The sequence below is a fragment of the Jaculus jaculus genome, chromosome 2 (assembly GCF_020740685.1).
Source record: "Jaculus jaculus isolate mJacJac1 chromosome 2, mJacJac1.mat.Y.cur, whole genome shotgun sequence".
Taxonomy (NCBI): domain Eukaryota; kingdom Metazoa; phylum Chordata; class Mammalia; order Rodentia; family Dipodidae; genus Jaculus; species Jaculus jaculus.
Window position 1 is genome coordinate 20,279,105 of NC_059103.1, and position 25,981 is coordinate 20,305,085.

Consider the following 25,981-nt stretch of genomic DNA (forward strand, 5'->3'; position numbering starts at 1 on the left):
CACCCAAGGAGATTCCAGGGCTTTCCTCACAGGGAAGCCCCAGGCCTGTTTGATGGCCCAAGCCTTGAAGCTGCATTACTCCATCTTCATGAGCCCTCAGGACCAGTGGGCAGGAAGGAGCTGGACAGCAGCCGACAGTCCAGATGCTGCTGAGAGATGATGATGATGATGTTTGGCAACACTGCTCAGAACATCAGCCCAGAGCCTGTGTGGCCGATCTAGCATGAAATCTTAGGAGTCCATGTACGATTTCAGCTCAATAAAGGCTTACCACCATGGCTTCCCCCCATTTTCTGTTTCACAGGGAAAGTTGAGTTGGAAAACATGAGAAATTTTGGTTACTGCTCTGATGGTGAGCTAATATGTGCACCCAGCACTTGCCCAAGAGGGAGACCGAGACAAAGGTGGTGCTTGTTTCTTGGATGCTTGCCTTCTCAAAACCTGTTCCTCCACGTCCTGTTCTCTGTCCGCGTCGCTCAGGAGGGTGGTGGCTGACCATCTTAGCCCGCGAGTGGGAACGTCCCAGCTGAGAGGAGAGCTCAGCCCCAGATCCACTTGTACTGAAGCACCACCCCCAACTTCTCAGGAGTGCATTCGTGAAGATGGGGGTCACGATTCTGTTCGGTACAGCTGAGAATGTGAGTGACGCCTGGCCTTGGCTCAGCACTTGGGTCACCAACACGGTGGTTAAGGCAGGGAGGGAGCAGGCGGCTTGCTTGACCTATGGCTGGCTGATGTGGCGTCTCAGCAGAAGACACCTTCGAGAACAGACTCACCTGGCCCTGCCCCGAACCTGGTGCTCTCTTCTTTCCATCATGTGTATGGGGCATCAATGTTGGCATCGTGGACCCAACAGGTATCCTGGACTTCTTCCTCCACAAACCACAGCTTAGCAGGACCAGGCTTCGGGGAGTGTGAGGGAGTGTGGTGTGACTCTCTAGCTGTGGATCACCAGGCTCGAGCTTCTTGGTGCTCCCCAAGGCGTCCACCTTGAAAGAATGGTGACCTTATGCCTCCTGAATGTTTTGGTACAAATTTCTGAAAAATTTCCCCCAAATAATAGGAAGAGAGTAATGGCCATGCTGCAGGGTGACAGGGCAGGTTCCGTCACCTAGTCTCCAGTATAACGTCTAAGGCCCGGGCAGTTCACTAACAAGCCCTGGTGTGTTGTTTCCTGTTCTACAGGCTCTGGGGAGGAACAGGTTCACTGGTGACCCCTTCTGTCACAGCATCCGGCTGGCTGTGGAGCTGGGTCCCAGCCAAAAGGAACCCGAAGAAGGGGCCGCACGCTGCTGTCATGCACCAGAGGAGAGAACTTACAAAAAGGATTTTATTAAATGGAAGAAGAATCTGGTGGGTCGCATATGAAATATACAAAAACTTTACATCGGCTCTCGCAAAGCAGCACAGGCCGCCCAAGGAAAGGGAGGGCCTCTTGTCGTGCCGCCCCAGTAGGACCTGCGTCACGAGCCCCAGATCTTCTGCAGACCCTCTGAGGAAGCACAGGAAGGCTGGGGCTTCCAGGCCAGCCTCTGTGTCTTGGTGTCCTGTACACATGTACACCGCTGTTTTATTTAAAAATCCTTCAAAAACTCAGAAAAGCTTCAGCTGTGAAAAAGCCCAAGATACCAGGTTTCTGTTACATTAATGGTACATTGTTCTCTAGGTCTGTTGGGTCCCCCAGAGTCTTGACTCTAAATTTGATGAAACATTCAAAGGGAACCCCCACACTCCCTCACTATGTGATCAGACACCGCACATCCAGTTTTACTGTGAGGCCCTGCCGAGCTCTTTGGCATAGCACACCGACTCCTCGTAACACTTTGTCACTTAAAAAAGTAGACTTTCCTATAGTAAAACTTCTTATAAACACCTATTTCTGCAAAATAATGCATTTCTGCATGTGGAGCTCTGGAAAATAAACGTTTTCTGGAGGAAAAGGATCTGAGCCGTGGGGCTGGCATGGCGAGTGGGCAGCTGCCCTCTGCAGGCTCCCGTCACATCAGGTCATTCAGCTCCGCTTCAAGTGCCGCTGCCATCTCGTCTGCCTCGGAGCTGCTGCCCTCCTCGTCCTCGTTGCTGGACTCCCTGCTGGACTCGCTCGCAGCGTCCTCCTCATTCAGCTTTCTCTTGTGGCCTCTGCAGAGAAGAGAAACAAGAACATTGTAAGGTGCTGGCAGGGACCAATGTGCACGGACCACTGCCACCCTGCTCTGCCTTTGCAAGAGGCCTGCTCTACTCTTTGCTGTGTTTGCAGGTGTGGTGGGCAGCAGTGGCTTGCCAGGCTGGTGGAGAACACCTCAATCCTTGGGCACATGCCACATGGAAACATGGCACCACCACGAAGACAGGAGCTAACAAAAGCCTGTAGCACTCTAACACTAGAGGCCCCAATGAGGAAAGGCCGAGTGAGAGGAGGCTGGGGACACTCAGCACGCCCAAACCGCACCCGAGAGCTCCTGACCTCACTAGGCCAGCTTCTAGCTCAACAAGAGATAGGGGACAGCACCTGGGCAGCAGGTGGAAAGAACTGGCGAGGATGACAGGAACAAACACCTCATGGTGACAGAGACTGATGCATAACCCTCCTTTGCTCCCTAAAGCTCCAGATTCTGGCATAATGAACAGCCAAGGAACACCAGAGCAGGAACACTTGAACCAAGACCCAAGTGGGGCCGTGTTAAGTAACTGAAAAGGAAATTCAGAGCCAGTTCGGGTAACTAAGTGTTTCTAAACCTTCATTTCCTTAGCCAGCTGCTTAAACCAATTGCTCTATTAAATAAGCTAAAACGAGGGCTGGAGAGATGGCTTTGTGGTTAAGGTGCTTGCCTGCAAGGCCAAAAGACACTAGTTTGACTCCTCAGTATCCACATAAGCCAGATGCACAAGGTGGTGCATGTGTCTGGAGTTCATTTGCAGTGGCTGGCAAGCCCATTCTCTTTTTCACTCTCTTAAATAATTAAGTAAGTAAATAAATAAATGCATTTATATTTTAAAATAAAGTGAAAATGAGCACCAGCATCTTGTGTGACCAGCAAATGCCACTGAATGTTTTTGAGTACTGTGGATCAATTGTTCTCAGGGAATCTAGAGACAAGAACTGGAACTTAGTAATACCATGCTGCTCCAACTGCCCTTGGCCCTGAGGCGATTGTGACCTTGGTTTGTTTTGAAGCTTAGCTACAAGCCTTACAAATACCAGCCAGTGCCTTCTAGATTTCACCTTGATAAAGGATAAGTGGGCACACCAGTTTCAAGTTCCAGCCCTGAGACTGTGCTGCAATCACGGTTAGGGCTGCAATCACGGTCACTGTACACAAATTCCTTAGGAGGATTTCTTAACATAAGTACAAGGATGAAACACACAAATAACATGTACAATAGAAACTAACATAATCCAAAGCATGGCATGATTTGAAATCTCTACTGCCCCACTATTGATAAAATCGTGTGGCTTTCCTGAGACATGGGTGTCACAGGACAAGGCGACCAGACAGAAGCTGCAATGCTCCCTGGCTGTGACCAAGGAAAGGAGGGCTCTCAGCCGGTTGCTTATGGAAAGTCTCTGCTTAGAATCTGGGTTGATGGCAAATCCAACACAGACAAACACAACGGCTCGGTAGACTGCTGACCTCTTTGGGGTACCATGACCACATTTGCCATCTTGGCCCCAGAATCTCACCCCTGAGGGTAAGAATGTGATCTTCACCTGCATGCTGGGACCCCTGGGTTGAAAGATTTTCTTATAACAAGCTGTATCTCATATCAGTCTAAATTCTAAATAAGTATGCCATTAAAAACAAATTTTAGGGCTGGAGAGATGGCTTAGTGGTTAAGCGCTTGCCTGTGAAGCCTAAGGACCCTGGTTCGAGGCTCGGTTCCCCAGGACCCACGTTAGCCAGATGCACAAGGGGGCGCACGCGTCTGGAGTTCGTTTGCAGAGGCTGGAAGCCCTGGCGCGCCCATTCTCTCTCTCTCCCTCTATCTGTCTTTCTCTCTGTGTCTGTCGCTCTCAAATAAATAAATAAATAATTTTTTTTTAAAAAAAAAACAAAAAACAAATTTTAGGGCTAGAGAGATGCCTCAGCAGCTAAAGGTACTTGCTTGCAAAACCTGACAGCCTGAGCTCAATCCCCCAGTACCCAAGTAAAACCAGATGCACAAAGCGGTATGTATGTGTCTGGAGTTTGTTTGCAGTGGCAAGAGGCCCTGGCACACTCATACTCAGTCTCTCATTCTCTCTTAAATAAATAATATATATATAAAAGTACTTATTTGTATGTATGCACGTGTGTGTGTGTGTGTGTCTCCAGCATAGTCTCTTGCAGCTGCAAATACACACAAGATGCCACTTTTTACATCTCGCTTTATGTGGATGCTGGGAAATGAACCTGGGTTGACAGGCTTTGTAAGGAAATGCCTTTAACCACTGAGCCATTTCCCCAGCTCTGAGTACGTCATTTTTATGTCAACTGAAATATTTCTTTCTTTCTTTCTTTCTTTCTTTTTTTAAATAGGAAGATGGTTGGGCTCAGCCCTGACTGGAACACAGAATTCTTCACAATGGAGTATGAAAATGAAGACTAGAGGGCCACAGACGTGGTGAAAGCGCATCCAGTTTCTCCACTAAGACAGTACAGCGGTCCTGGTGGAGATTTCACCCCCAAGTGGTCTCATGTATGTGAGGGCCACGTTCACAGAACATCAGAAAAGCCGATGCTGTGAGGGTGCTGGGGCACCGTGGCAGGAAAGGGGCTGCAGCCTTTGGAGGCAAGCACAGAGCCCCTAGCGCGGCAGACCACAGCTCTCCATCCTGCAGATGTCTCTGCTTACACACCAGCACAGTGTGAGCTCAGAGCACTTGCTTCTGGCTTCAAGACTTCAAGTTCTCATGACGTGCTCCCAGGAGATTTTGGCATAGCATAGGAACATGGAAGTACCACAGTTATACTTCAACGTCTCCTTATCTGGGGAGGAAAGCGCTCCCCACAGCTCACCTACAAGATGACCAAACCACTTTTCCCATCGTATCACGTTCTGCTGAGAAGCAGGAGCTTCGGCAGATTCCTGCTTCTAGCCTTCATGGGTCTAGCCGGTGTGCGCCAGACCGCACTGTGGCTTCACCACACACCTAGTGACTAGGACTGCGTCTTCTGCCCTGTTTTTTTAAGGTCATTACTAGGCTGGGTGTCTCTACTGTTCAGGTCTGGCTGCTCCTCCAGTGCGCAGGCTGGAGTCTCTTCGGGCATGTGCTTGGGCATTCCCTCTATCTGCAGTGTGCCTTCTCATTTTTCTTAAGTTTTCTGTCCTTTTGTGGCTAGTACTTTCAATACTGTTGCTAAAAACTCACTGTAACACATGGTCACAAGGATTTTTTTTCCTGTCCCCCCCCCACCCAGAAAGCTTCAGTTTCTATTTAGGACTGTATCTATTCTGAGTTAATTTGTGCGTCTGGTTTAAGGTACAGGCTGAGGTTCATCTTTTGTATAGGGTATCTCACTGCCAGAGCATCACTTGTAGAGAAAACGCAGTAACTGTCTGAAGGCACATACATAGAAAGACCTATGATTCAGGGAAACTGTTCAACTCTTGAAGCAAAAGAAGAAACCTCCCCCAAAGATGTAATTGGCGACACAAAAGTTTGTTTAGTCAAACAGACCAGAAAGCTGCAAACATTAGGTTGGCAAGACAGATGATGCACATTTGGCCACGCACGTGACGCGATGTGTGATGTTCTAAACCGAGCCAGATAACAAATAACCCCTTGGGAGACGCACAGCCCAGGAGAACAAAGGCACAGTAGTCAGAGTGCCAGGGGAAGGCAAAGGAGAGAGACAATCGCACATCAAGTCTCACTCCTGGCTAGGATGCCCCAGCCAGGGTTGAGTGCAGGAGCAGAGAGCCGTGGATTCTGGAAGCTACATGATCTCAGGTGGTCTTTGGAAAACAGGCCAAGCAGCATTCTCTGACATGAAAGTGCACATCATCTCTGACTGCACAACCTCGTCTTGCAGCCGTTCTCCAACAGGAACAGAGAAACAAAAACCTCCACAGATGAGGAAACTTGTCCAGGAGAAAGACGGGGGGAGGGGGTAGCGCAGCCTCATAGCAACAGAGGGTAAGGAGCGGCACAGATCCCAGAATACTGGGGTACAGAGCTGGCAGAAGCTGGGCCGACATGTGCCAAATCCTCAAATGCAGCTTTAGGAAGCGCTTGTCATGTACGGATAGCTTTAAATACCTCTCACCCACCTGCCAAAGTACTCCTTCCAGCTTTTATGGCTCCTTCCCTAGCAGCACCTCCCAAGGGCGGGACTTGCAGCAAGTGACCACCGCGTAGGTGTGAAGCGCAGGCCAACACCCCTGTCTTGAGGACCGGGTGAGTGGGCTGTGTTTATGGCTATACTTCTAAAAAAAACTTATTGACAACCTCCATACATACCGACAATATACTCTTCCTATCACCTTCCCCATTCCCCTTGTGACTAGCTTCATTTTTTACACTGAAAAATTAAATATTTTATTTTTAAAATATTCTTATTTATTTATTAGCACAAAGAGAGATAGAGGAGAGTGACAGAGAGAATGGGCATGCCAGGGCCTCCAGCTACTGCAAACTCCAGATGCATGTGCCACTTTGTGCATCTGGCCTTTACTTGGGTACTTGGGAATCAAACTTGGGTTGCAAGGTTTTGCAGGCAAGTGCCTTACCTGCTGAGCCATCTGTCCAGCCCTAATTACTACTATTACTGTCTGGGCCTGAAGATGCTGCTGGGGGAGGGTGGCAGAGCCTGGCCCATGTGTGCACATTTTGGGTACCAGCCTGGTGGTGAGCAGGACACTTGGTGTAACAAGGGTCTTGTACCTGACAACTGGTGACTGTCATATGTTAACATCACACAGTATGATTTTCATCCTCACATAGCAATATACTGTACAATTCAGTCCCAGAGAACGGCTTCGGTGTGGGAGGTCAGCAACGTTAGGCCTCATTTCCCTACAATGCCCACAGCAAGCAGGGAGTCCAGCTCAGGTTCCTGAAATTCTCACTTCTTCCATGGGTTCCACACATGGAACTCAGCCACAGAGCTGACCTGGCTTCACTGTGAGATTTGGTTTCCACAAGCATCTGTTTTTTACTACAGCTGAACCATTTTTAGTTTCCTTCTGAGGACATTTCTTGAGAAGAGTCCCACATAGCCCATCCCTGCCTAAACCTCCTGATGATCCTGTCGCTACTTCCTGAACGCTACCATTACAGGCATGTGCTGCCATGCTTGCCTTTAAGTGCCTGAAAAAAGCACCGAAACTAAAAATAAAGCCATTTTCTGGTCTTTGAAGGTCAAGTTGGTTAAGAGCTATGTGGAAAGCCTAAACAACAGGAGACAGAGAGAGTGGAGCAGAGCTTTGAATAGAAAGCTAACCAATGAACTCTATTTTAATTTAAAAAAAATGAAAGAAAATGACTTGTATGATTGGATGCATGTGCTTATGGCCTGAGTGTCGAGGTCAGAGGATGACTTTTGGGGCTGTCCTTTCCTTTCCACCTCATTTGAGGCACATTTTCCTCAGGATTCTTGCTGCACCGCTGTGAGCTTGCCCGGAAATTCTCCTGTCTCAGTGTCTCATTTCACCATCACTGTCTGCATGCTGGGATTATAGAAGCCTGGCTTTTTCTGTGGAGTCTGGAGATTGAACTCACTGGCTTGAGCAGTGAGCACTTTCATCTCCCTCACCCTGAACTGTATTCTAGGGGAAGAAGTAAGAAGTTACGGACACCATGAGATGAGTTTCAAAACATACATCTATTTCCATGGGATTTCTGCTGATAAAAACATCTCTCTGCAGAGCTTGTAAGCTGTGGCAGCCACTGTGTTGGCTGCACTACCATGGAGTCAGGGCCAGGCTATGGACACAGTACTGGCAATACCGTGCCTCCACATTCACAAGAAGCCCACTGGTAGTCACCAGCTGACCAGAGGTGATCACAGTCTCACAGGTTCTGAAGACAGGCCCAGCACCTGGCCCACAGCTGTGTCAGAGCACAGAAGGACTGCATGTACTCAGAGAAGAGGCTTCTAGATGCTTCAGAGGTGACTCTTACTGAATCACAGGGATCAGAGCATCTGGGAAACAAGCAGAAACACAGCGTGCATCCCTCCTCTCCAGGGACAGCAGGCCCATGGGAGGAGGAGACAGAAGGTCCGGCAGGCCCATGGGGAGAAGATACTAAGGGGGTGGTAAGCCCTGGTCCCTGGTGGTAACCTAACCCCTGGCCATTGAGAACCAGGTTGGCCCCACCCTTCATGATCTCAGCCTGCAATAGGCACAAGCAAAACTTCACTGAGAAGATACACAACCCTCATGGTTAAACAGTGTTTGGAACACAATTGCAAATATGTCACAAGTAAATTTTAGTAACTCAAATTACCTCAAAAGTTAGAAATGGACAGCTGGAGGCCATGGTAACAAACGCTTGTAACTGACACCAGTTTTATTTCCTCACAGTGTAGATGCAATGTTTATATTTTGCTTTTACAACCAACTACACAATGCAGTAGAGAAGTATTAGCAGATTTAAAGTTAGAGAAACTTAAGGCTTAAAAGTTATCAAATTCTATGTGGTAGTGAGACAGCTTTCTTTTGAGAGCAAGAGGGTCTGATCTCTGCTCTTAGAGCTCCCTAACTACCCAGCAAGTTTCTTCCTCCGACTCTTATCAGTAATAAGACAAGAGTATATAAACATGAATAATATATGCAAATTTCCTCCCCAATATTTCAGCTTTCTGAACTCAGTGTTGTTACAACATCCATGGATTAGTGCCTAAAGATTGCTATTCAAACAGCATGGTTGTCCAGAACACAGGCGGGTTTTCCTAGAGTAGCAAGAGGCAGGATAAGCCTGCTGGGAAGCGGAGCAGCTTACTGAGCCCCTCCCCCACCCCCGGGAGATTTACATTTGCCTGTTGGAAGTGCTAAGATGACTTTTTAGCATTAAAGCTTTTATTGAGAGAGTTGGCATATACCACTAAAATATGTATTTTTAATATTTATTTATTTATTTATTTTTATCTTCTGAGAAAAGGAGAGCAAGAGAGAGGGGCAGAGAAAGAGAATTGGTATGCTAGGGCCTCAGCCACTGCAATTGAACTACAGATGCTTGTGCCACTTGGTGGGCATGTGCAACCTTATGCTTGCCTCACCTTTGTGCGTCTGGCTAACGTGGGATTTGTAGAGTAGAATATGTGCCCTAAGGCATCACAGGCAAGCGCCTTAATCACTAAGCCATCTCTCCAGCCTCTGGGAAGGACTCTTAAAGCGACTACATCTGTTCTAACGGCTGGGTAACCAGAACATGCACATTAGGGACACACAATATGATCACAACACATGCCTGTCTCCCAAAACAATTACCTCACCTACTTTGGAAAGCAGCAAAATCACATGCAGGCACAGGTGACATCAAGTTCTAGCCAGTAGTATTTCTGAGACATACCCTACTTTGGCCCAGCCTTCCTACAGACCCTGAATTCATTTTTGGACCATCACCAGCCCTAAAAAATGGAATGTGCACACCCTTCTAGCCTTGTTCTTTTCTGGGGCTGCCAGAGATGCTCAGGGCCATGACTTCCTCACGTGGCATGTAGGATGGGTGGGCTCCTTTCTCAGTGGTGTCTATGGATGTCTGGGGGATCTGGCTGACCCACTCTGCTGTGCGGTCCTCCAGGGTCCCCTCTTCTCATCCCCATCCCCATCCCCCAAAGAGGACACTGATAGCCCTGGCGTCACTGTCTACTTTTGCCTCTGCCCTGCCACTGACATACTTTTCCCTTCTAAAGGGACTGACCCTGTCTCAAGACACCATGTTTTTTTACCTCCTGACGCATCTGTTCCAGTATCACTTTCTCTGCTCCTGAAGGAACACAAGCTGTTGAACCAGTTTACTCTTGGTCTGTTTGTCCCTCTAAGCATGGGACATGTGTCCTGCAGACAGTACTCTTTGTCTGACAGTGCTGCCTTTTGAACAGTTTGATGTGCTTGCAGGCAGACCCTAGTACCTTGGGCCTGCATCTGCCATCTGAGGCCCTTTGGGTTCCATGTCTCATGGCTTCTGTTCTTCCGTCCCCCCTTTCTACTTTCTTATGCATTAAGTGAATATTTTCTGAGGCAACATTTTAATTGAGTGATTAAGTGACACCAGGGCTATCAGGTCAGGACCTTCTTAAGATTTATACTTCCACATGGTTCTAGCCTTGCCTCAACTTATGTCATTAAACCTAACAGTGTTATAGTTATGATTTTAACGATGTGTCTGAAGTGGAGAGAAGGTCAAGTCTAAACTCTGATTGCGTCTCTGCCTGCTGCCATCTCCTCATTTAAGACCACAGGCTCCTGCCTGCTTCCTCTGCTCTGCTGCTGGCGAGCCTCATACGTGTGCATGTCATGGCCCAGATATACAATTATGTGCATCTAGTCTCACAGCACCAATCAGTCAAAAAAAGGGGAAGAAAAGCGCAGAGCACAGTGATCCCTGCTGCCCGTGGGGTTCAGGCTCACACTGGGGTCCTGTGCTCTCAGCCTGAGAACGCTGTAGTTCCTTCGACGGGGTCTGCTAGCAGTGGAGTCTGTCTGTTTTTGGGACTCTTCTTCACTTTGGAGAGGCAGTTTTGTCTGGCATGGGAGTCGCGGCAGACGAGTGCTCCTCAGCACCACTACGACAGGCCCCTCCACCGCAGGCCCTGGCTCGCGCTTCTCATGACGGGCAGCGGCATGGCTCACTGGAGCTCTCTTGCCACCTTCCAGGCTTGCCTCTCACCCTTGCTTTTACAATTTTACTGTAATTTGCCTGGGTATGCATTTCTTTCTTTTTCTTTTCTTTTTTTGGTTTTTCGAGGTAGGGTCTCACTCTGGTCCAGGCTGACCTGGAATTCACTATGGAGTCTCAGGGTGGCCTTGAGCTCATGGAGATCCTCCTACCTCTGCCTTCTGAGTGCTGGGATTAAAGGCGTGCGCCACCAAGCCTGGCTTTGGGCATGCATTTCTTATTCTGCTTGGAGTGTGCTGAAGTCAGTGTGTGGGGGGTGTTCCCACATAAAATCAATGTTTTCCATCAAATTTGGGAAATTTTGAGCTATTATTTGTTGGAATAGTGTTTTTGTTTTCTCTCTTCTAAGAGTATCTTTCCAAGTTAATTATCCTGGCTAGACCCATCTTTTACAAGTATCTCTGCAGTATTACTTAGTGCAGTCCACCTCCAAGTGAGAGCCGAGACCAGTACAACCCTTCAGGGAGGGAAGGGGTGGAACAGCTACCAGCTGTTGGACATGATCCATTCCCCCGCATGACAACCAGGAAAAGACCTCGCTGGAAGGCAAGATCACACTCGTGGGGCTCCACCACCCCTGTGGAGCCATGGTTTGTCTGGGTGGCACTCTACCCACCCGGAAGAACTCTGCTGGGTAGATGCTTTTCAACTCTGTGCCTGGTTTTCATCTTAGGGGAGTGTGCAGAGAATGAAAGTGCTGTGTGCTTGTGTGGCTTTGGGAGGAAAATGAGTCACTTCTTGGGAGACAAGTACAAAATACAGCCTCTTGCCTTCTGCTAAAAGTCGTTTTCAAGTTCAAGTGATATTAAGATTCTACAGAACAGCTTGGCCATGTGAACCTGACAAGATGTGCTGCCAACCAGAGCACCACATGACAAATCAGACCTGCATCTTAGATGCAGTGCCTTGTGACATATGGGGACAGAAACATTATGAAACCTAAACATTCCACATGCCCAAACAAAAACCCCCAAATGTATTTTACTTGACATTGAATGAAAATGTTATTTAAAAAAATATTGAAAACACTGCAGCCATCCATTCCCCATTACTGGGAACAAAATATAACCAGAAAATCTTATTCCCCAACATCCTTGGAAGAGAAGGGAGTCTTCCCCAAGTCCAAGAGGCACAAAATTCACAAGCTGACGGGGGACACGCACAGCAGAGCAGAGCGCACGGTACCACCTTTCTGTGCACAGCACCCTGGAGGCCGAGCTGACTCTGCTGACATTAGTTACTGATGATAATGACAGTACATGGTGTACGGCACCCCAGACATGACAGGCTGCTTGTCCTCACCAGGGGTCTGGCCACTCTCCCTCAGGTAAGGCCCACTCTTACCTAGGCCCTTGATCACCCTTTCTCCCATGGCAACCTCACCTGGGCCCACGCGTGCCAGTGGCATTCCTCTCGCAGGATGAAGATGACCCCAGAGGCTGTTCCCTTCGGGTCCCTGGGGCCTTGGCCTTCCTGGGCTTCAGTGCTCTCTCCTGTTCGTCATCCTGGTCTTCTGGCTTCTTCTTCTCATTGTCACTGTCATCGCTGCCTTCTCCAAGGATGTCATCAACCTGACAAGAGGCTATGAGTCAGTGGGCTTGCAAGTTAGCTTTCTGTAGGACCCATTTGACCTGCCTCCCCTAGAAAGGACAACTCCCAGTCATCCCCACGCACAGGAGAGCTCTCAGTGCCACTCTTCAAGGGGCCAGATGTTCAGCTCTACTTTCTACTTGACTGCCGGGGTCTGCACCTAAGCCGGTGCTTAACTGATGACAGGAGGAGGAGGTTACAAACATGTGAGACTCCACGGAGTGTGCACACACAAGACTCCAAGGGAGTGATGATGCCTTCTGCTCACAGGCTAATAGTCCCTTGACACCCCTGGACCAGTGGAACCCACAGCCTGAGTACAGGGCCCTTGGTAAGTGTGGTGAGAGGCAGAACAGAAAGAAGAGGCAGAGAGGCCGGGCGTGGTGGCACACGCCTTTAATCCCAGCACTCGGGAGGCAGAGGTAGGAGGATTGTCAAGAGTTCGAGGCCACCCTGAGACTACCAAGTGAATCCAGGACAGTCTGAGCTAGAGTGAGATCCTACCTCAGAAAACCAAAAAAAAAAAAAGAATACAGAGTGACATCAGAACACGATGGTAGGACCCAGCACGAGTCCCCTACCTCCCTCCAGGAAAGCTGTGCAGATAGCCTCTTCCTCCCTTCCTCCCTCCCTCCCTCCCTCAGGAAAGAGCCGTGCAGACAGCCTCTTCCTGGCCTGGTGCAGAAACCAGACGGGGACCAGCCTGTACAGGTTGCCAGGGAATGGCTTGACACCGCTTCACCAGACAACAGGAACAGGATATCCTTTTAAGACCCACCGTTCACATGACTGATCAGATCACATGAACTCCAAGGAGTAACTTTCCACTAACTCTGAACTCCTACCAGTTGAGCTGGAGAACATCAATGTTTTTCCCTATCCTTGTTGAAAAGAACAAACATTCTAGTCACTTAACGAGAGAAAAACTAAAAGCATTTATAGCAGCTTTAAGTGAACCTTCTCTGGAAGCTTCCTGATGTTGCTGCAAAGAACAGATGGGGACCCTACACAGAACGGTAGCATTTCCAGCTCCCTGCATCTTTAAACAGTTGGCGTATGCTGACCTTATAACCTGGGCCAACCTGTTTGCTTTGAGACTGTGTCATGTTCCTTTGCCCAGCAGTCACAATTCTTTTCTTTTTTAAAGTTTTATTTATTTATTTTTGTGTGTGTGTGTGTGTGTGTGTGTGTGTGTGTGTGTGTGTGAGAGAGAGAGAGAGAGAGAGAGAGAGAGAGAGAGAATGGGCACACCAGGGCTCCAGCCACTGCAAATGAACTCCAGATGCATGTGCCCCCTTCTACATCTGGCTTATGTGGGTCCTGGAGAATTGAACCTGGGTCCTTTGGCTTTGTAGGCAAACATCTTAACTGCTAAGCCGTCTCTCCAGCCCCACGATTCTTTTCTTTTAAACAATAGTTATTTCTTTGCGGGGGGGGGGGAAATGAATGAGTGGGGGAGGGGTATGGACACTAGTGCTCTTGCCACCGCAAATACCACCTTGTGTGTCTGGTTTTACATGGGTACAGGGGAGTCGAGCCGAGGGCATCAAGCTTGGGAGCACCTTCGACCACTGAGCCATCTCTCTAGCCCCCGGCAATCACGATTCTTGACAGTCACTAGCAGTCCTCTATAGTTTGGCTGCACAAACAGCCACCACCTCATAAAGCCTCAGCAGTTTGTCTCTCAGGTGCCCATCCTGACAAGTCCCAGACACACGTCCTCCTCCTTTGTCGGTGTCCTGACAAAGCTTTGGTTTTACACAGAGGATGCTACTGGAATTACTCTGGTGGAAATTATTTGTGTAGACATCACTCATGATGGGCACTTGGAGGACAGCCCGGAGCCCAAGCGCCCTTATCAGCACAGGAACAGGAGGAACCTGTGACTCACTCCAAGGGGGCCTGCAGCAGAGGGAGGACATCTGTCATTCCTGGGATGGTTCTTATCACACAAGGCTCTGTTATGGCCAACTAGAAGAGACTCTTCTGCCAGCATGCGGGTGCCATGGCAGGTAGCCCAGAGCCTCAGCAAGGGGACAGTGGCGGCTCAAGACCTGTGAAGCTGCATTCCTACGGAGTCAATTTGCCCCTCATCGGAGAGCTGGGAGGATGGCCGAGGATGTGGGATACACACACTCAGCGCTCTGAGGACTCCGTTCCCTCCCCTTGATTCCTGACCTTGGAAAGGGGAGACAAGGATTAAAATGGAGGCTGTGTTTAGCCTTTGAGTGTGTGGCATAGAAAACTAATACAGTGGTGAAAATGTATTTTTAAGTGGAATGATGTCAACTGAGAAGCTATTTTTATGAACCGAAAATGCTTCAAAGGCCAAAGAGGAACTTTAGTGACATGTGGAAAAACCCCAAACTTGGAAAACAAACTTGAGGCGCTCGAAACTGCTTCCCGGCAGGATTTAAAACCGTCACACAGATGCTGGCTGTAGGCAGCACATATGTTTGGAAAATGACTTAATGCAAATTACACACTCTTAAGCCCTGAGAAAGTTCTTTACACAAGGGAGATGGAAACAAAAGACAACCATAATCTCTTTCTTGTGTGTAGGTTTTCACACGTAATAAACCTTAATTCACTAAAACTCCAGCTACCAACATTTCTGGGAAATAAACACAGAGCCCAAGAGAGCCATGAACATTTTCTCAGTCAGCAAAAAAATTATATGCCAAAACCAGGCATAAACACCTGATCTAAGAAGAAACACTATCTAGGCTTGGCTGTTAACAAGGAGTTCAACAACCCCTACTAATTGAACAGTATATGGAAAAAATGTGCTCTTAAGGATTTTGGTTAATCAGGATAATTCTCTAGTATCAGGTCATAACTGTGGTTAAAACTACAAACTGGCAAGGAGAAATGACTGCTTAGCAAGGAGAAATGACTGCTTAGTAACAGAATATTCCCAAATGTTATCTGTGCATGTGCGTTGTGTTTTCTGAACCTAATCTTTGGACATGTTATCAGCACATGGTCTGCTATGGCAAGGTCTGGCTCTTCAATTCCCAGGTAGACTCCAGTCTAGCATCAGTGTTATAAAGAGCATGGGCCCAGGCCTGATCCATTAGCAGGTGCCTAGAACTTACTGAATTGATGCTGAATTCAGTAGAATAGTAAACTTGCTCTAACAATGTCAGTTTTTAGGTTATACTGCTACACAGGTATTGAGGAAGTAGATCATCATATCTTCTTGGGTCCCTTACAGGTCCCTGGCTGGCTCCAGGTGACTCTGCCAGTCACTTCTATGCCCACACCACAGCCTGTGGAGGTTCCTGCTCTGCTCCTTCTTTCACTGACTGGACTTCAACAGTCTTCAAAGACATGGTCCAGTGGAACAGGCAAGGAGGGGATGATGGCACCTGTGTTTTTCATCATCACAATATTAAAAGTGATCATTTCAGATTTAGCTCTTTTTTTTTTTTTTGAGGTAGGGTCTCCCTGTAGCCCAGGCTGACCTGGAATCAATTATGTAATCTCAGTGTGGCCTTGAACTCACTGTGATCCTCCTACCTTCCAAGTGCTGGGATTAAAGGTGTGTACCACCATGCCCGGCTTCTTTTTTTTTTTTTGAGGTAGAGTCTTGCTCTAGCTGAGGCTAACCTGCAAGTCACTATGTAGTCTTAGGGTGGCCTTGAACTCACTGTGACCATCCTACCTCTGCCTCCTGAGAGCTGGGATTAAAGGCATGTGCCACCATGCCGGGCTCCTCCTCCTCTTCTTTTTTTTAAGGTAATAGTGTGAATCATCTGAAGACAAACAAAGTCATCCACAGTAATGGTAGCATACCTGCTTCCTCAGATAAACCACGTGAGACACAGAATTCTCAGATGCTGATGTTTCGTTTGAAACATCACTTTGAAAACCCATGGCCCACACAAGCAAGTCTCCGGCCTTCATCAGCGGGCGCAATAAACCCTGACCAGGAGCGTGCAACCGACAAGACCAAGAAGTAGTCTTGGGCCACCTCTATTTGAGCCACAGAATACAAGCTGCGAGGCATGGCTAACCAGGAGAGGCTGGAATAATGCATAAAGAAAAGCCTCAAGCTTCTATTAAAAAGAAAGAAAACTTAGTGAATATTCAATTGTGTCTATAATATATATTTGAGATAATGGCGTCACCTAATTCTTAGGACAATCTCCAGCCCTTTCATCTGTGCAGCCTACAGGTGGCAGAATACGTAGCAGACCAACCCTAGCTGGTAGCCTCCTTTGTACACCTCCCACCTGGCGTTCTCCACCTGAGACACAGCTCCCACCTATTCCCACAGGCCCCATACAAACGTCCCTCTCTATAGTCTCTGGCCCCACCAAAACCAGCAAGGAGCGGGACCTGCAGCTGATATACCATGCTCCACTTCGCCCACCTCTACACCCGGCCAGACAAGCCTGAACGAGGGGAAGCTGTCGTCTGCCTCCCTCCACAATTTGGATGTTGCCAGCCATCACTTCTTGGGTAACTTTTCTTGGCTCAATCTACTCTCCTTGTCCACATCCTCCTCCTCCTCCAGGACTCTAACACACAGTCAGACTGTCAACACCACACAGAGGTGCCGTTGGCTACCATTATTATCTTCTATTGGCTGATCAGGGAGACCACTCTGGCTGCTGACTCCATGGCCACCTCCACTCACTTGGGGTCTACCAGTGGACTTCCGAGGCTCTGCCACACCTGTGTTCATCACTTCTGAAACAGAACCTATCATTTCAAGCTGGCTCATCTTTCAGTAAAGCTGGCCACACAAACTGCATTCAGGTTTGTTTGCTCATTCCACTACTGTGATCATCTCCAGTTGGCACTGGGTGTCTCTTTCCCATGGGAATCTGTCTTATCTGCCTGTTTTTCACTGGATAGCACTGACTTTGCAGAAGTCAGCTAGCTTGCCTTCTGTTGACAGGGCCCCACAGTAAGCCTCATGGCCTCCCCAATGTAGAGTCTGACCGTAGCCTCAGTGAACACCCACCCTCAGTCAGTTCGCAGGCACACATCTGCGCTCTGGGGCAATCCAAGGACTTGTATGAGTTCATACCTAAGGACTAGTACATGAGATCCCCCGCCAGGTTTCCCTCAAAGCCTGGGTGTCATTCCCACTGCAGTTGCAGCTGTGTGCAAGTGGGACCACCCCTGGCAAAGCAGAAGCAGACACAGGTGCAGGCACCTCTCCTCTCCTCTCCTCTCTGGACCACACGCCTCCTTAGGGTAGCCTTTCTCTGAGGTTCAGGTATCTGCAGAGTAGGTTCACCATTAGGCAGCACTGGGAAGAAAAGCTCCACAGCTAACCAGAACACAACTTTCCACAGGACTGCAGCCCCTTGCTCATCCTGGGCCCTCTAGCTTTATGCACTGTCCACACAACACACAAGGCGCACATGACAGGAGACTCACACCCATACTGCTGCTCTGTGTGTAACCTGCCACCAGGGCCTTCTAGAGACTTCACTGCTTGTCTTGTAATGCGCCCACACTGTTAGCTTGCTTCAGCTTGGCCAGCTATGGAAGTACCTCCTGTCCTTCTTCCTCCAGGCTGAAATGTTTTCCTTTCACTTGCCAAATGTGCATGCCCATGTGTGTGTTTAGGAACATTATCACTTGGTCTTTGATATATAGGGCTAATAATAGTTATCTAGCTCTAAAAACAAATCCTATGAACTTTATTGTATGAACATATCACATAGTGGTCACATTCTCATCTAAATCCTGTATGTTTTTAAAACAAAACCTACATATTAAACAGTGAACTTTATAATAGATGACTGTAAACTTATCATCTAATTGGGGAATTTTTTCAGTTTTGGAGCTAAGCCCCACTCCCATGTTTGTTAATGCTCAGGTATGGCTCCATAACATACCTTCTCATTGTGGTGGGGACCAAGCAGGGAAGTATAGTGGGAGGTGTGCCCACTCTCTGACCTACCGGCTTTCACACACAACTGCCCCATCCCTGGAGCCTCATTCTGCTTCGTCTTTCCTCTAGCTCAATGTTCTTGGCACTGAGTATGACATACATGACATGACATGTCATCTGTACCTCCCACCCTAGCACAGACTAGTTCCTGAGCAGAGCAGGCCCTCACCGCTGCCAGGGGTGGGGTCCTCCTCTCATTGCATGTGTTACTGACAGGAGCACACACAGTGCTCTGAGATCCAGGAATGGTGGCTTTGGAGGTGACGGCATAGGAAGACTACGTTAGTGCTAAGGGTCATGAAGGCACTGTTAACAATCCCAACTGCCCTGCCCCAAGGCCCTTCACAGCTCAAGGAACAACCTCTTTTAACACATGGGAGGGCAACAGAAAGGTAGCTATTCTAACAGCCACCGTAGACCATGTGCCTCCAGCAAAAGACATGTCTTATGCAGTCTGCGTGTGAGCATGGCATGTTGGTAGGGACAGGAAAAGCAGTCATGTACAGAGGTCTCCCGGAGCAGCCCCAGCCGCACTGAGTGCAGCTGTGACGTGCCGAAGGGCACACGTGATGGCACAGCAGGCTCACACGGACACTGCCGTTGCCAGCGGCCTGGACTCATGGACTGCCTTGGAGTGGAATGGTGCCAGCCTGTGGGCTTTGTGGCTGCTTTAGAAACAGTGGTAGTTTCCACCTGAAATCAGTTCACACCAAAAGGACCTTGAACCAACCAACCACGTAATAGGAACATGCCTCAGTTTCCACTTTCTTTGTCTTTAATTCATATAAACATGAACCTAAGCATAAAGCCATTAAGCTTATAGTTTGTATAGATCCTAAACAGGTGTACAAAAAGTTCAGTAAAAACAAAACCCTCAAGCTGTTAAGATCAATAGTCTTAAATCCTGGGCTGGCACTGCAACAAGAAAATCAACCTAATTTCCTCTGGGAGAAGATTCAGTAAAGTGCGTGCGTGCGTGTGTGTGTAACATCCGAGAGCAGCCTGACCCGCTACTGACCCTGCATCTACCCACACCATGCCTACCTGTCTTGATGCCCACCTCTACCACCCATCGGCATTGCCCACCTACATCCTCACCTGCACTGGTACTTGCCTGCTTCCATGCGCCTGCACCAGCACCTGCCTTCTCTTGGCAGAAGCTGTGTGTGCATGGGCAAAAGCAAATGCAGATGGTCATTAGAGTTTCTTGTACTTTTATGATGCTTTGGAAAAAGCTGAAGATTTTAAAAGAAAAATTCAAGAGTGTCAGAGAACTTCTGAGCTGAAGTATTTGTGTTCTGAGCCATGTTTACAGTGGTCACAATAATATCCAGAGGGAAGGCAGGGGTGTGTGTGGGGGGGAAGTGGATGAGAATCACCCTAGAGGCTACTCACTGCATGGCCCAGGGACACAGCCTGCTCGCTGGACTTCCTCTGCTGGGCCAAGGCATAACTACCAAACAGGTAGCTGTCAAGGAGCCCAGGACCCTGGTGACTAGAAGCTGGAGGGCACAGAGGTGGAGAGAGGGCATGGGTGGCTATGTGCAGCTAACAGCTGAGCCCTACAAAAGGCCAGCTTCTGAAACTTAGCTCTAATTAAAGGAGATCTTTCTAGGGAAAACCCCACCAAAGAGCTCTTGCAGAAGACTCTATTGTTCACTGTTAAGAAAATCTGCTGATAAATCAAGATAGACTGTTTGTCCTGGCTTTATTTGTTTTTGGAGGTAGGGTCTCCTCACTCTAGCCCAGGCTGAACTGAAATTCACTATGAAGTCTCAGGCTGGCTCTGAACTCACAGAGATCCTACCTCTGCCTTCTGAATGCGGGGATTGAAGGCGTGTGCCACCATGCCCAGCTATTCTGGCTTTTTTTTTGTCTAAATATTTTACTTGTTTGAGAGCGAGGGGGAGAGAATGGGAGCACCAGAGCCTCCAGCCACTGCAAATGAACTCCAGATGCTTGTGCCCCGTTGTGCATCTGGCTTACATGGGTACTGGGGAAATCGGACCTGGCTCCTTAGGCTTTGCAGGCACCTTCTCTGCTAAGCCATCTCTCCAGTCCTGTAGAGACGGTAAATAGCCCCTATCCTCAGTGCTGACAGCTACTGCATCCCAGCAGGGACCCTGGTCCTGCTCCCACACCTTCAGGGCTATGCACAGCTCATAGGTCTGACACATGCCTGAAGACTGGGGGACTACACCAAGCAATCTCTACTAGAGAACACAAAGCGAGTCACAGGAGTGGCATCCAAGCACTCAGCACTCACTATAGACAGGCAAGGCAGTTCACCAGTGCCTGGGAGGACATGTTCAGGAAGATCAAGGTGACTCTCACTGTTTGGGTGCCTTGTACATCTGTCCCAAGCTTGGCCTCTATGCCATCATGTGATAGGCATCACACGTCCTAATGCACATAGGATGCACAGGCATCTTCCACACAGAGCCCCTGTGTTTGCTGTCTCTTTCAAATTCACAGCTTGTGTGAATGATGGGGCAATTTAACCTGCATCGTAACAGCCTCCATGTAAGACTCAATGTAACCCAGTGTGATGAGGAAGGTGTTCCCAAGATGCCTTGCTGCACCTAGTGGGAGAGCCCAAGAGAAAAGCCAACTGTTTGTCGGGGGACCTGTGTCTTCCCTCAGACTGGCTGCAAGGAAGCTACTGGGTATAAAGGACTGTCAGGTAGACCTTTGGTAGAAGAGGGAAGAGACCAGCTGCGACCTCCTTGTGGCTTTATGGGTTCCCGTGAACCACTTGGCCAGGGCTGGCATGCACTGGCACTTGGCTGAGGGTCACCTGGGTTGTTAGGTAGCATGTTGAAAACGAGAGGAGGACTGAGACCCCAGCGTCTGCTCCTGTGCCCTGGCTGGGCTGCGCTCAGATGAGTAATACATTTGGCTTCATCATAAGACCTGCCACTTCTCTCCAGAAATACACGGGCTTGGGAGGCCGAGTCCCTGAGCTGCGCTTAACTGTCCTCCCTCCTCCTCCAGCACTCTACAGGCAGCTGACAGTTCCTGGAAAGTAAGTAGCACTGAGTGGAGTGAGAGGGTCCCTCTGTCAGGCTGACAGAGTGTGTAGAACTCACAACTCCAATTAATGCTTCAGCTGCTAAATTCAGGTTCCCATCAGAGAATCCCGAAGTCCCTTTGCCATAATTGTCCTGAGTTGCCACAGAGGCTGGGGAATCTACTTAACTCGTTACCCACATGGTAACTAGGGGTGGTGATGGGGCCTGGCTACCCATCTGGAAACAGGATAGCAGACATGAGTGCTCCTCAAGTCTAAGTTGGTCCTACAGAGAAAAGCAGCCTGCAGGTGGCCTCACGCCCTCTCCAGGCTGCCCTTCTGCTCAGGACACTCTACTTGGCTGCCAGATTCTTTACACACTCAACTCATGACAAAAGCACAGCGTGGACTTCCAGCACTTCTCACATTTCTGCTGTGCCTTTCTCAGCCCACCCCATTCTCTATTTGCTTTCTAGGCCATAGGAACTCTGGATTTTAGGCAGATATATTAGCATTGCCAGAACTGGCCTTCCTTGCTCACAGAAACAGTTCCTGAGCTTCTGCTGTGGAGGAGGCTTGGGGTAAGGAGAATCTCTGGGAATGAGGAAGGGGAGGCTGAGGTCAGGGGGTGAGGGTTAAGAATGGGGATGCTCATTCTCAATTGTCCCCCAAACAAGTGTTGAACAGATAGTCACAGGCCACAACCTTGGGAGTGGCTGGTGCTGCTGGGGAAGCAAAGCTGGGATGCCATGCTCAGTGGAAGGCTGGCAGCCATCTGTGTCTTGCTCCTGCCAATCATGCTGCCACTATTCCCTGTAACTTACAAAGAGCACGGGGAGTAGCTGGTTAAAAATACAAGCACCTGCCCACTGGATTCTGTTGCTGGGGGGCTGCAGAGAGCAGTCAGTGGCTCAGTGTGGCACCTTGGTCCTGTACCACAGCCCACCATACAAAGTTTGATGCTGAGAATATTTTCAGCTGACATAGCCACGTAGCAGGAACTGGACAAAGGTGAGGAGGAAGTCTTTCCTATCCCTCTGCTAGAGGCAACTGGCACAACCACAGCCTGCCCACTCAGCTTAGGGGTACTCAAGAGACACTTCCACGGAGGCTGGACCAGCTAGAACCTGAATCTCAACAAGCTACACTGAAAGCACAGGCATTTATTTAAGATGTATGTGTATTAATGTGAAAGTCAAAATTTACCTATTTAATGATAAAGACATGGAGACTTTCCTCTTCAAAGTAGAAAAGGCTTTTAAAACTTTTTTTTTGTTTTTGTTTTTTTGAGATAGGGTTTTGCTGTAGCCCAGGCTGACCTGGAATTATTATGCAGCCTCAGGATGGCCTTGAACTCATGGCAATCCTCCTACCTGTGGCTCCCAAGTGCTAGAATTAAAGGCGTGTGCCACCATGGCCCGGCTTAACAGATATATATATATATATTTTTCGAGGTAGGGTCTCACTCTAGCACAGGCTGACCTGGAATTCACTATGGAGTCTCAGGGTGGCCTTGAACTCATGGTGATCCTCCTACCTCTGCCTCCTGAGTGCTGGGATTAAAGGCGTGCGCCACCACGCCCAGCCTTTAACAGATATTTTTGTGTGTGTGATGATGACGATGGTGTATGTGTGGGTGAATAGGGCATTCAGTGGCACAAGTGTGGATAACCTCCGGATGTTGGTCCCCTCCTCCTACTTTGTTTGAGACTGCTGTTGATTTGCCATGTAGAAGGCCAGACTAGCTGGCCTCTTGGGCTTCAGGATTCTCCTGACACTGCCTTCTGCTGTTGTAGCTGCCTGGGATTACAGATGCATAAGCCACTTAAAAAAATGATTATATATTTGAAAGTGGTGGTGTGGAAGCGAGTGGGCGTGCCAGGGTCTCTTGCCATTGCAAATGACCTTCAGATGTACACACCACTTTGTGCATCTAGATAAGCCACTTTTGTGTCTGGCTATACATAGGTGGTGCCGATCCAAACTCTAGTGTGAGAAGTTCCAGGCAGGCAGAGCCTTCAACTACTGAGCAGCTCTCCAGCTCCTACCCTCTGGTTTTTAGCAGTCTCTTGCCTTAACCACTCAGCCACCTGGTCCCACTTCTGGCTTTTTTTTTGACCTGTGGGTCTTGACCATATGGGGTCACATAACTGAATACGGGGTTATAAAAAATTTTGGCAACAGTACAATGTTTCTGAATGTGCAACAAGCAAAGGATAAGTGAACATCAAATGCATGATGAGTCCAGGGGCTCTGGTGGCATTTGCCCTTGCTGCAGCCTTGGCTCTGAACATACAAGGCACACACTTTGCATGTGAATGCCATCGCTCCAGACACCACTTGTAGTATGTTTGCTCAGATTCTACGAACTGCAGTTATTGTACATACTAAGTTTTCTGCTCTTAAAGAAATGTAATGTTTTAGAGAAACTGAAGATTTAATATTTTTTTCTATCATCATCCCGCACAATGTACATATCAAATTAGTATATCATTGTACTGAATTGTTAAAAATTGCTGTTAAAGAGTTCCAATGTGAGGGGGCTGGGGAAATAGCAGTTAAGGTGCTTTGCTACGAAGCCTAAGGACCCAGGTTTGATTCCCCAGGACCCACATAAGCCACACAAGGTGATGCATGCATCTGGAGTTTGTCTGCAGTGGCTGGCGGTCCTGGCACACACATACTTTCTCTCCCTCTGCCTCTTTCTCTTTCAAGTTAAAAAACAAAGTTCCAAATTGAGCTTTGGTTTGGGATTAGGACACAATTTCTGATATAACCCTAAACATATTTTCTGCCACGTTATATCACTGTGTTCATGCAAGATGGTGTTCTCGTAACTGATGACTATAAAATGAAAACATCAGCCAATTCTGTAAAATGATGGAGATGCTCTGTACCTTGTAGTATAAAATATTCAGCCAGTACTTAATTCTTTATATAAACATAAACACACTCATTTCATTTGTATGCAAATTTGCTTTCACCTATAATAAATGGTAAAATTAAATGCAGATCCAAGAACTGCTTTAAAATAAGTTTCTTTGTGACCTACTATCAGGAAATGTTTGATATGTATGCCTGTCTTACATATCTATGTACCTGGGGCCACATAAACATTCCTCAGGTGTCAAGTTAACTACCTCTGCCCTCATGTGTTTGTGTGATTCTGTCAAGAAGAAAGAGAATCTCAAGTTTATGAAGACTTGTCAAGCAGGTTGAATTGTGTCCCTAGACAGACCCAACCTTTGTCCCTGCGACTGTGGCCTCATTTAGACATACAGTCTTTACAGATGTGTTGGCTAGCACGAGGTCACACACGAGGGTGGCTTGAGAGCGGTGATCAGCGCGTTCTTATGAGAGAGAGACAGGGGCTGATGCAAAGACAGTCTCAAGCCTAGGCAGAGAAGTGGCATGCAGACCCTCAACGGATATGGACAGTCATGGCAGATGCCAAATGGCCTGAGGCATGTGAAAGCAGCCCGGCACTCACATCTTGTAAGGCTGTCTGCCCATCTCCTCCTGAAGACAGGCTAAACGCTCAGTGGGATGCCTCGCCTCTGCCTGTGGTAGCCTGCAACCCATGGCACTCAGGAGGCAAGAACACTTTCCTTAGGCAGCCACTACACTACATCTGTGTGAGCCTGGCCACCATCTGTACTTGAGGACAGAGGTGCTTCCTCTCACATGTCTGGGATCCATGGGAATCCAAAGCCAACTGAAGGACTCAGGAACATGGAGCCTTGTCACCCCTTCAGTCACAGCTCGAGCTTCCTCTCCTCAGTGTCACTGCTGCTGAGGGGGAAGGATACTCTATGAAAGAACGAGGTTCTGAGTGAGTTCAGTGACTTCAGTTTCACATGATAATTTGAGGCCCCTTTGATACCATGTGCCTAAGAACCAATGTTGTGGCCAGGCTGTGACAAATGGGACTGTCTGTGAGGGGAGCTCTAGGCGAGACTGAAGTGGGGAATGAGGGGGATTTTACAACATGACAACCATGCAGGATGGGAAGACCATTTGTGCTTGAGGGAGCAGAAAGACACTGCACCCACATAAAGCTGCCTGGCCTTGCGGGCAAAGCAGTGGCAGAGGAAACTTCTTAGAGAAAACACCTTCATGAAACAAAAACAGCTAATGTTCAAAAAGGCAGAAAAATGGCAAACAATTCAGCATATTCCCCAGAAGTCTAATCCTCACAAGATAAACTATCTTCTGAGATGAGAGAAAATCAGAGTTACTGAAGAGATTCTATCCTAAAGATAAATGTGGGCATTTCCCTGCTCTGCTTAGAATAAATGAAAACCCTATTTTTCCTCCTGAGTACCCTCCACTGCAGGTTCAATAAAAATAGTATTTCTGTCCCCATGGCACAGTAGTGCTATGTGGACAGCTGGAGCCAGCTCTGTGGATACAGGAAAGCAGAGCCTCATGTAGAGGGCAGCTTTCACCCATGCTTGACCCGAGGCCCATCTTCTATTTACTTATTTATTTGACAGAGAGGGGGAAATGAGGGAGAGAGAAAGAGAAAGGGAGAGAAACAATTTTACAAGGGCCTCTGACCATTGCAAATGGCCTCTAGACACATGCACCACTTTGTGCATATGGCTCCTGTGGGTACTGGGGAAATGATCCTAGGCTG

The 25,981-nt window shown here is 48.3% G+C and overlaps 1 protein-coding gene across 1 annotated transcript in view; it reads right to left on the reverse strand.

Annotated features, from left to right (window-relative positions):
• Window positions 1-1,312: 1,312 nt before the first annotated feature.
• The window catches only part of Ctdp1 (CTD phosphatase subunit 1), a 68,597-nt gene continuing 43,928 nt past the window's right edge, over window positions 1,313-25,981 (reverse strand). The window contains exons 12-13 of the mRNA XM_004662633.2: window positions 12,209-12,396; window positions 1,313-2,139 (exon numbers count right to left, since the gene is read on the reverse strand). Coding sequence (XP_004662690.2) covers window positions 1,998-2,139; window positions 12,209-12,396 — 330 coding nt within the window. The 3' untranslated portion in view covers window positions 1,313-1,997. The remainder of the gene's footprint in view (window positions 2,140-12,208; window positions 12,397-25,981) is intronic.